This window comes from Haliotis rubra, unplaced genomic scaffold, assembly GCF_003918875.1.
Source record: "Haliotis rubra isolate DU_JTF1 unplaced genomic scaffold, ASM391887v1 Scf127, whole genome shotgun sequence".
In the NCBI taxonomy this organism is placed as follows: domain Eukaryota; kingdom Metazoa; phylum Mollusca; class Gastropoda; order Lepetellida; family Haliotidae; genus Haliotis; species Haliotis rubra.
This window is the reverse complement of record NW_025765192.1, coordinates 1,058,803-1,070,235: the sequence shown is the minus strand read 5'-3', so window position 1 is coordinate 1,070,235 and position 11,433 is coordinate 1,058,803. Positions and strand designations below refer to the sequence as shown.

The following is an 11,433-nucleotide window of genomic DNA, read 5'->3' as shown; positions in this document are numbered from 1 at the left end:
CAAAGATACCATTATCATTGATGTATTATTACAACAGGGCTGAGGATGTCCTGACTGAGAGTGTCCTGACTGAGTATGCCCTGACTGAGGGTGTCCTAGCTGAGGGTGTCCTAGCTGAGGATGTCCTGACTGAGGATGTTCTGACTGAGAGCGTCCTGACTGAGAGAGTCCTGACTGAGGATGTCCTGACTGAGAGTGTCCTGACTGAGTGTGTCCTGAATGGGGTGTTCTGACTGAGGATGTCCTGACAGAGAGTATCCTGACTTAGGTTGTCCTGACTGAGCGTGTCCTGACTGAGCGTGTCCTGACTGAGGATGTCCTGACTGAGTGTCCTGACTGTGTCCTGACTGAGGGCGTCCTAACTGAGGAAGCCCTGACCGAGAGTGTCCTGACTGAGGATGTCCTGTCTGAGACTGTTCTGAATGAGAGCGTCCTGCCTGAGGATGTCCCGACTGAGAGTGTCCTCACTGAGAGTCTCCTGACTGAGGATGTCCTGAGTAAGCGTCCTGACTGAGAATGTCCTGGCTGTGCATGCCCTGACTGAGGGTGTCCTAACTGAGGGTGTCCTGACTGAGGACTTCCTGACTGAGGATGCCCTGACTGAGAGCGTCCTGACTAAGGATGCCGTTACTGAGGGTGTCCTGACTGAGAGTGTCCCGACTGAGGGTGTCCTGACTGAGGATGTCCTGACTGAGAGTGTCCTGACTGAGCATGTCCCGACTGAGGATGCCGTTACTGAGAGTGAACTGACTGAGAGCGTCCTGCCTGAGGATATCCTGACAGAGAGTATCGTCACTGAGAGTGTCCTGACTGAGAGTGCTTCACTGAGAGCGTCCTAGCTGAGGGTGTCCTAGCTGAGGGTGTCCTGACTGAGGATGTCCTGACTGAGGGTGTCCTGACTGAGAGTGTCCTGACTGAAGATGTACTAACTGAGAGTCTCCTGACTCAGAGCGTCCTGGCTGAGGATGTCCTGACTGAGGATGTTCTGACTGAGAGTGTCCTGACTGAGAGAGTCCTGACTGAGGATGTCCTGACTGAGGATGTCCTGACTGAGAGTGTCCTGACTGAGAGAGTCCTGACTGAGGATGTCCTGACTGAGAGTGTCCTGACTGAGTGTGTCCTGAATGAGGGTGTTCTGACTGAGGATGTCCTGACAGAGAGTATCCTGACTTAGGTTGTCCTGACTGAGCGTGTCCTGACTGAGCGTGTCCTGACTGAGGATGTCCTGTCTGAGACTGTTCTGAATGAGAGCGTCCTGCCTGAGGATGTCCCGACTGAGAGTGTCCTCACTGAGAGTCTCCTGACTGAGGATGTCCTGAGTAAGCGTCCTGACTGAGAATGTCCTGGCTCTGCATGCCCTGACTGAGGGTGTCCTAACTGAGGGTGTCCTGACTGAGGACTTCCTGACTGAGGATGCCCTGACTGAGAGCGTCCTGACTGAGAGTTTCCTGACTGAGAGTGTCCTGACTGAGGGTGTCCTGACTGAGGATGTCCTGACTGAGAGTGTCCTGACTGAGCATGTCCCGACTGAGGATGCCGTTACTGAGGGTGTCCTGACTGAGAGAGTCCTGAGTGAGAGTGTCCTGACTGAGAGTGAACTGACTGAGAGCGTCCTGCCTGAGGATATCCTGACTGAGAGCGTCCTGACTGAGAGCGTCCTGACTGAGGGTGTACTGACTGAGGATATCCTGACTGGGTGTCCTGACTGAGGTTGCCCTGACTGAGGGTGTGCTGACTGAGGATGTCCTGACTGAGAGTGTCCTGACTAAGGGTGTCCTGACTGAGGATATCCTGACTGAGAGCGTCCTGATTGAGGATGTCCTAACTGAGAGTGTCCTGACTGAGAGCGTCCTGACTGAGGGTGTACTGACTGAACGTGTTTCACTGAGAGCGTCCTGACTGAGGATGTCCTAATTGAGAGCGTCCTGACTGAGAGTGTCCTGACTGAGGGTGTCCTGACTGAGGGTGTCTGACTGAGGGTGTGAGGATGAACTGACTGGGTGTCCTGACTGAAGGTGTCCTGACAAAGGATGTCCTTACTGAGTGTTTCCTGACTGATGGTGTCCTGACTCAGAGTGCCCTGACTGAGAGTGTACTAACTGAGGGTGTCCTAACTAAGGATGCCCTTACTGAGGATCTCCTGACTGAGAGCGTCTTGACTGAGGGTGTCCTGACTGAGTGTGTCCTGACTGAGGATGTCCTGTCGAAGCTTCCTGTGTCTGAGGGTGTCCTGACTGAGACTGTTCTGAATGAGAGCGTCCTGCCTGAGGATGTCCTGACTGAGAGAATCCTGACTGAGAGTGTCCTGACTGAGGATGTCCCGACTGAGAGTGTCCTGACTGAGAGTGTCCAGACTGAGGATGTCCTGAGTAAGCGTCCTGACTGAGGATGTCCTGGCTAAGGATGTCCTGACTGAGTATGTCCTGACTGAGGATGCCCCTACTGAGGGTGTGCTGACTGAGAGTGTCCTAACTGATGGTGTCTTCTCTGAATGTGTCCTGAATGAGGGTGTCCTGACTAAAGATGTCCTGACTGAGAGTGTCCTGACTAAGTATGTCCTGACTGAGAGCGTCCTGACTGAGAGAGTCCTGACTGAAGATGTCCTGACTGAGGATGCCCTTACTGAGGGTGTCCTGACTGAGAGTGTCTTGTCTGAGGGTGTCCTGACTGAGGATGTCCTGACTGAGTGGACCGCCTCCGTGGTGTAGTGGTTAGAGCGTCCGCCCGGAGAGCGGAAGGTCGCGGGTTTGATCCCTGACCGCGTCATACCAAAAGACGTTAAAATATGGTACTTGTTGGTCCCTGCCTGGCGCTCGGCATTAATGGGTACAACAAGGACTGGTCGGCTCGGAGTCAGTATAATGTGTCTAAGTGGGGTATCCATGATTCACTGCGGCATGGTATCTCAGTGGGCTAGCACTATAAAACCAGCTTAAGCCTGGGCTAGTACAAGCAGCCGCAACACACATACACACGCATGCACGTCGTCATACGAGCGAAATATTCTCAAGCACGACGTTAAATCCAATTTCACCTCACCTCACCTCACCTGACTGAGTGTCCTGACTGAGGATGCCCTGACTCAGGGTGTCCTAACTCAGTGTATCCTGACTGAGGACTTCTTGACTGAGGATGCCCTGACTGAGAACGTCCTGACTGAGTGTGTCCAGACTGAGGATGGCCTGTCTGAGGGTGCTCTGTCTGAGAGAGTCCTGACTGAGAGCGTCCTGACTAAGGGTGTCCTGACTGAGGGTGTCTCTTGTCCTGCCTAAGGGGGGCGTAACTAAGGGGGTCCTGGCTGAGGGGGTCATCACTAAGGATGTCCTGACTGAGGGGGTCCTGACTAGGGTTATCAGGACTGAGGATGTCCTGACTCAAGGTGTCTTGAATAAGGGAGGGCTGAAAGAGGATTTCTTCCTTCCTGCAGATATGATTTGAATTTTGTGTCAACTTTTTAATCTCTGAGAATTAAAAATGTTGATCTTTTCATGGACAATTATAAAATATTGTAATATTAATGTTCAAAATGTAACTAAAATCACGCAATAATGTCGCGAAAATAGGTATCGTGATATGTATCGAATCATGACATGGGTATCGTGATACGTATCGATTCATAAAACTCATGTATCGTGACATCCCTAGTTAATATCCTAATGCAGGATATTAACCATCCCAAACCACACGAGTGTGATAACCTATTTATCATACACAGTGTCATTCTTACTTTATAATTAAGAAAATGCGATTTCAATTGCCAGAAATCATGAAATTAAACTTCATGGAATGTGCATAGGTATCTATGACGTCACAAATATGCGCGTAGTAATACGTTACACAAGTTTCTTCTGATCACTCAATTGACTGCGTCATCTAGTTCTCAGAAAGTTTTTATGTTAAAGCACGTATTGTTGTCAACACATCTCAGCTTACGTTTGAAAAATAACAACACCTTGTGTGGAACTTAAAGGTCACATGCAACCCAAAAATCAAACATAATTAAAACACAATTATCACTTCTTCATGACATATAATATGCATTGCTGATTATGAAAAAACAAATAAACAAAATTATAAGCGTACAATCGCAAATCAAAAGTGCAATATTTTGTACTTGGGTTTACCTCCCTCAAAACGAAGCAGCCGGGATACCGAACCCAGTAAGAGCGGGTGGGTGTGCACTCAAGTGTAACGGCTGGTTCATTAGCAGATGCCGCCTTCACGGCTCGTGTGTGTATATATAGAAAGTTGGGTTTTGTAAATACATGCTCATTTTTTGTGTATAACATTTTGCAATCAACAGTCATCATAACATGTCATGTGTTTAAGTATCACACCTGCCTGTCTGTGTAATTACATAATGTGACAGAGACCGAACTCGGGCCATAAATCAATGCGTTTTGTTTATGGTGTATAGCCTGATTGGTGTTAAGTTCAAATTGCATGTGGTCAGTGATCGCAGTTGTGTATTGAATATTGTCATTAGCAGACAGGCAGGCAGACACACAGGTGTCAATAAAACAAGACATTGAGTTTTGTCTGTGACAGCGACATATCTATATCACAGTTAGAAATTGTGTCAACTCTAAATAAGTGACTCGGTAAGAAGAACGTGTGGTGAAATAGACAAATGAAATTATATAAACAGTTTATTTACTGTCATAACATACAAAAAGCTCGCGCCTGTGAGATATCAACAAAACATTAGAAAAATGGCTCACACCAAAGCCTTCACCGAGTATTCACCAGACAGCCCGCTTCCAAGTTGCGCGAACCTATTTCACTGCGCACGTGCTATGAGCGCAGCCTAGCTGTTGAAACCCGTATTCCCCAGAAAAGTCTGGGAAAATTAGTGAAACGTTTGAACTCCGATTTCGCGCGGTTTTTTTCATCGCGTTATTTTTCAACTTTATAAGTTGAATTTGCATTTTTGATGCTTTGTTTCGGGAAGTCCATACTGAAAGGTATCAGAATCTGCAAAGTTGTGTTTTACGTTGCTTGTGACCTTTAAGAAACCTTCAATTAAACTGTTAAGCAACAAATGCACTTTAATGTTCGCGTGACACTCTGCACCTGGATTCCTGTGCCGTCGACACGCTGACGCTGACAATCGGTCGGGGAACTGGTGTTGGTAGGTTCGTAAGCCTATGAATTTCTACCTTCGCTTCGTAATCCACTCCATCTATCATAACCAGATATTGAAATTTCTTGGATCAAAGCAATGACGGTACCGTAACCACGGTCGTCAATCCGGACACGATCGCCGACACGCCATGTTTGTTTACAGGGTGAAAGTAGTCCCTACAATTTGCATATGACCTCTCTAAGTTGTATCGATATCCGTATATGACCCCAACGGATACCGAAACTATCCGTTGGTTTTATCCTGCCGAGAACGCTATCCATTGTATGATAAAATAGAAAGATTAATATTCTTGTGTATATAAGAAAGGATTGCTATTGTTTCTCATTTCACAGTACATCTCAGCATTGCATGTAATGATCATACCATGGATACTCTCTGTCTTGCCCTTTCTTCCAACTTGTGTTGCTGTAACTGAACTGAACTTTATTTACACTCCGGCCGCGTTCTGCGGCATTAGAGGTACAAGTTTACAACATAATGTACAACTTAAATACAGGTATGAAACATAAGTGGTCATATATACATATCGCTTGGTTGCAAGAATAAACTGTCTGTACGTACATTTAAGCCAGTTAAATAAACAATGTTACACTCGTGCGCTACTGGTTATCCTTTGTTGGGGCTTGCTTAAAATGAGACAATATTGCAAAATATAGCTAATTTCCTTATTGTTCCTAGCTGGTTCATTTTGTGCATATTTGGATTTCTACAGAAATAGCTGTTAATATATTTTTTCCTTTCTTGGGCCAAAGTAGGGCAAATAAACAAAAAGTGAAATTCATCTCCAATATCGTTTGCATAACAGAGTAGCCTACATATTTCATTTGGGTGATATTTGATCCATCGTCCTGTTTCAATTGGTAGATTTTGGTTTGAAGTTCTGAAATTAAGTAACGCCCTCCGATTATTATAATGTAATAAATTCATATAGCTTTCATATTTCAATTCAGATTTTTTTTAAATATTCTAAATAGCGCCTCTTGAAGATTTTTCTATGTTTGATATCCAGGTCTGTATATTGATTTCTTTCAGTCTTTTAACAACAAGTGCTTTAAGACTATTTTTATTAGGACATGCCTGTGTAGCCCAAATATAGCTCATTCAAATTTTGTCAAAAGTGTCCTTAATACAGGCAAACCATTTATAGCCAGATGTGTTACAAGCTGTATCATTATAGAGTAATTTATAAACTAGGAAAGAAAATTTAGAAGGGTTTTTTTTTCCCCAAAAGAGTAACATACGTGATTTAATTTCAATTTCCAGCGGATATCTTCCCAGTTCCCCATAAACCATGGATGAGGGGGTGCTTTTTCTTAGAGGAGTTCCTTTAGAAATTTTAAATGAATATTTTCTACCCAAGAATTATTACCCAAACCCCATATTTCACACCCGTAAAGAAGGACAAGCAATCGAATAATCGTAACTGACAATCACAAGACAAACTAAGTAATCTGCCTTTGCTTAAAACAAAATACATTGTTTTGGTGGCGTTCTCAGCAAGAGAGGTGAATATCACCATCAGTGGCGTTGTTGCTATAACAACTAATCTTGTAGTAAAGTGCCTTTTCACTGTCATCCCTATTGTTTACTGCCATGGTGAAACCTTTGTAGAGATTTATGTAGATTTCTGAACTCAGTTAATTTGGGAGTGAGTGAATTTGAATTTTTTCTATCACTCCTATTGTGTACTGCCATGGGGACATATTATCATGGTTGTCTGTATTGCTGTAATCACTGCTCTCTTGTTAATACAGTTGTTAATTACAGTATTTTGTGTTGTTTGCTGGTTTCATGCTTTCAACTTGGGAATCAACATGTCACCGTCTTACGTGCGTTGTAATGAAAAGACCTGTCGTGGAGTATTTATTCACTTTGCGAACATGCTCTCACCATAATGTCGGCGTTGAAAGATGCATACGTACAATCCTGACTTTTCTGACTGATTTCCCAGCCACCTCCATGATGGGTGCAGTAAGGGAGACAACTCGATTGTACGAGTATTGCCGCGTCGCTACTGATCACCAATTGTTTTCATGATGTGTGATATTCCAGTGTATAACATAGTTTTGAAATGTGGCCTGTCCAAGGACTGGCTGTCTAAAAGGTTACCAGTCCTGAACAAACACAGCCAGTCCCATAAACTAAAACAACAACAAAAATCAACAAATGTTTATTCGAAAACGAGAAAGAACATGATTGCTAAGACGAAGTTAAGTTTACTTTTTTTCAAATATTTCCCCCGACCAATTTGCAAAGGGCTGCCTTACTTATTTAGTAGACCGTCCTTCAGAAACATAGACCATCAAGGACGGTGGGACGGGCTATGTTTTATACACTGGATATTCATTCTGTTTTTGTCAGAATGCAAACTAGATTCTGTCTGATTTCTTTTCTCTTCAGATGTGGAGCTGATTTGCGTCTTTGAGGTTTTGTATGTGTGCTCCCTTATCAGATTCTCACAAATTACAATTCTTGGTCGTAATAGCATCCACTTCGAGTGAGTGAGTGAGAGAGCGAGTTCCAACCTATTGCTATATAGCAGCAAAAATAAATAGTCTAGGCTGAGGTGGGATACTGACTGAAATCATAAGCAACGATCCAAAGGAAGATAGGCTGAGTTACAGAGCCTGACCATCCGACCCAGTTTAATATGCACATTCGATACAACCATTTCCATAATTTTAAGATTCTTAAATTTCTACCGAAAGCATGTGTGTAAGATCCACAATCAATTAGTTTAGATACCAGGATGCCGTTTCACGAAATCCTCTTAGTGTTATGATCCCCTTACCGCCACGGCACGGTTTATGACTGTCTCAAAGTCAATCTTAAACTTGAAGTGAGTGAGTTTCATTTTACGCCGCTTTTAGCAATAATCCAGGAGTATTTCGGCGGGGGGTACCAGAAAAGGGCTTCACACATTGTATCTATGAGGGGAATCGAACCCGGGTCTTTGGCTTTACGAGCTAACGCGTTAACCATTTAGCTACCTCACCGCCTCCTTACGACATCGCATTTTACATAGCAACCGGACCCGGAAGTAAAAGGGCACCTGTCGATATGATCATCTGATGATCAGTCGGTATCGTCTTTATACCGAGTCAATTCCCGATACAAAGAATTATGAGGTATACATGGTCAGAAAGCGTTGTTCTATTCAGTTTGGGTTTAACGTGTCGTATTCGTACATGTCGCCATGATCGTCGGTCAATATTCGATTGATTATTTCAGAAACATGTAATGTGTAATCTATATCACTCTTCTTTGAAAATACGAATGAAACAACTTGAGAGTTACGTCCCCTTTCGGCAAAGAAGACGTCAAAACATTGCCGAGCGTGAAGAAATGAAGTTTATCGAGACAAGAAATATACTTTCTTTATTAGTCAAAGAAAACATTCTTCTAAAAATACTGTTAAAGTGTCTTTCTTTAGTTATTGTAAAATATAAACAAATAACATGATCTGGCAACAAGGTTATTTATTTATCACAAAATGTGGAAAATATTATATAACTAACTGTAGCAGAGAGCGTTCTGAGACATACTTAATACAATCTTAGAAGCTCTGTGTACTGCATTTCCGGTAAAGTTGAGCGTCGCACACAGCGTCAACATTGGCAGCGTCATAACCTGTTCGAGATACAAAGGCAACCTTGTGGCTAGGCGTTTTCACATGTATTAAGAAATTACTGATATTACAATTGATTTATAGATATCTGTTTTCTATTTAAAGACATCAAGAATTAATTGAAGACATATATATTTTGAAATAATTTCTGATAGAAAAAATCGAATTACTGACAACGTATAATGTTATTGAGATATTTCTTGATACCTCCAAATGTGTTTAAGATTTCATTTACAAAATTACTATCATATCGTACATAATTATATTAGAGCTTAATTCAAGATATCTTAAATTTAATTAAAGATATCTAAAAAGTAATTTATACATATCCACAAATGCATTACAGATATATTTAATTCAATTAGAGATATGTTCTTCTTCATGGACGGTGGGGTAGCCCAGTGGTTAAAGCGTTCGCTCGTAGGTTATTACAGGTTATTGATATCAGGAAAAGACGGCAAATCAATCATTCATTTCAAGGTATCTAACATTCAATTTAAGATGTCTTCAGTTCAAAATATCTCTTTTTTTCATTCACGTTACCTTTAAAACAATATAATACATCAGTAATTTCCGAATATATCTGAACACGGCTTCCTATACGACTATGTCTACTTGAGGCCTCAGTTTAGGGATGAGGGTGCTTTCACTGCATCCGTGAATCTTTGGGAAACCGCACAATTTGAGGAATTCTTCTATAAGTTGTCTGTGCTTGACGAGGGGGTGAAAATATATAACTCTGACAGAATGAAGAATGGCGGACGCAATCTCGACAAGTGAATGTCACCGATCTTGCTATAAAGACGACCTTTAGTAAATTACCTCAGAGTACACAACGCATGGATCTCGGCAGGTGGTTAACGCAAACGTTGATGCGGTTGCAATAGATGTACATCAACATGAATAACGTGATCACCTTCAATAGATACAGTTTGAACATGAATATAATTATTGCCCCTTGAACATTCAGTGCACTTTGTTCTTGTAATTCATTTACATTGATGTTGTTGCATCAACCTTTATCTAATATGTTGCGATAACATTGGTCTGTGATTATAGAAATGATGTGCGTAGATGCATTTTAGTGATTAGTTCACAAATCACAAGAAAGGTTTTGACATAATACAAGTATTATGCAACTGCAAGTAAGGTCTAGTTTAAAGCTGGTTCATCACGTGTTAAATTAGCATTGTTTTGGTTAATTTGCAATTACCGTAGCAATTATGTTAATGCACTGAAATTCACATAGTGTTGTTATGAACACGGTGAACGTGTACACATGGAAATGAATATTGCGTATGTGCGTAACAGTGATTAACCAACCAGGCCTTCAAACACTGCTTCTTGCACATAGAAAAATGAACGTGAGAAGAAATGACAAGCTTTCAGAAACTGGGAGCTTGTCTGTGTTGACTGTGTAAGAAAGATGTTAGCGCCTTTAACTCCAAACCTATGTCACCTATGTCGTTAACCATCAACAGTTGTTTGTAACGGTATACTGTGCCCCACGACCTGGTGGTGTCCTCTCACTTAGCCAGATTCTGTCAAAACAGGTCTCATAGTAGCAGTGTAACATCTCGCTATATATATGTACTTAAGTATCGGCTATGTAACATCTGTCCCTAGGTTAGATTGACATAGGTGACATAGGTTTGGAGTTAAAGGCGCATATATCTACGAAGTTGAATCATCAAAAACGCCGACTCTGCATTTCCGGTGTTCGTTAGACATCTGTCCCTATCCTAATAAAAAAAAATACTTAGATCTATAAATCATGATATTATCAAATCAGTACATAACTTTATTATCACTTCAAGAAGATTTAATCAATCTTAAGTTTTCATCTAGCCCTTTGCAGAACTAAAAGGGGCGCGTTGGGCGAGCTGGCTAAGGCGCCAGGCTAGTGATCCAGCGAGGTTGAGGTGACGGGATCGAGCCCACCTGTGACCGGGTGTAAAAACCTTGGAGTCAACTTTGTGTGCAGACTCTTTCAGTGTTGTCACAACCCCTAGTGTACAGTACACAACCCTGTGCACTTAAAAGAACCCACGAATCCGTTGGTACATGACCAGATGGTGGCCACATGAATACGTGCAAACACCTAGTTGCGGGTACAGCAACGTGCAGTGAACTTGGACAAAGTACTGTGACCATGTGTCCCAGTCCACCCAGCTGTGAATGGGTACCTCGTTAAGATGAGAAAGTCACAATAACTCGGTGCGCCTAGTGGCTGAAAGAGTTGTATACTCCCCAGGGAGTTGAGATTGATAATACGATGTGCTGTTGAGATTACATCCAAAGATCGAGGGAAAAAATACCAGCGCCTTGAGCATGCACTAGTTGCCTGGATATGTGCGCTATATAAATATTCTATAATAATAATAAAAGTATTTCTGCTGTATGGATGTTTATATTCATGTATATTGTATGCTTTATGTTGTTTATGATATCGTGTACTCTTGTAATAATGCTATGAAATACAAGTCGCATAAATGCCACTTAAGGAAGAAAAGTCGCATAAATGTTATTTTGTCTGGACATACATTAATATAAGATTTTTCCATTTTCTGAACAATATATCAGAAATAAACATGTTTAAACCGAATTTTCATATTACAAACAAACGCACACACACTTGCATACATCTTAAATCGTGTCG

The 11,433-nt window shown here is 42.3% G+C and overlaps 1 protein-coding gene across 1 annotated transcript; it reads right to left on the bottom strand.

The window, feature by feature from the left end:
• Window positions 1-551: 551 nt before the first annotated feature.
• LOC124266661 (membrane-spanning 4-domains subfamily A member 14-like) lies at window positions 552-5,182 on the bottom strand. Its single transcript, XM_046701462.1, has 6 exons — window positions 5,160-5,182; window positions 3,248-3,421; window positions 2,131-2,498; window positions 1,379-1,720; window positions 927-1,332; window positions 552-810 (listed from the first exon to the last, which is right to left on the bottom strand). Exons 1-6 carry the CDS (start codon window positions 5,180-5,182, stop codon window positions 552-554), a joined length of 1,572 nt encoding a protein of 523 aa, XP_046557418.1.
• Between the last annotated feature and the right edge of the window lie 6,251 nt (window positions 5,183-11,433).

What these genes read in the sequence shown, in the direction of transcription:
- LOC124266661 (XM_046701462.1), bottom strand. Translation starts at nt 5,182, where the DNA reads ATGGAGTGGATTACGAAGCGAAG. An exon ending in GAGTGGATTACGAAGCGAAG is followed by an intron (nt 3,422 to 5,159) that starts GTAGAAATTCAT and finishes TCATATCTGCAG; the next exon opens with GAAGGAAGAAATCCTCTTTC. An exon ending in AGTCAGGAGACTCTCAGTTA is followed by an intron (nt 811 to 926) that starts GTACATCTTCAG and finishes AAGCACTCTCAG; the next exon opens with TCAGGACACTCTCAGTGACG.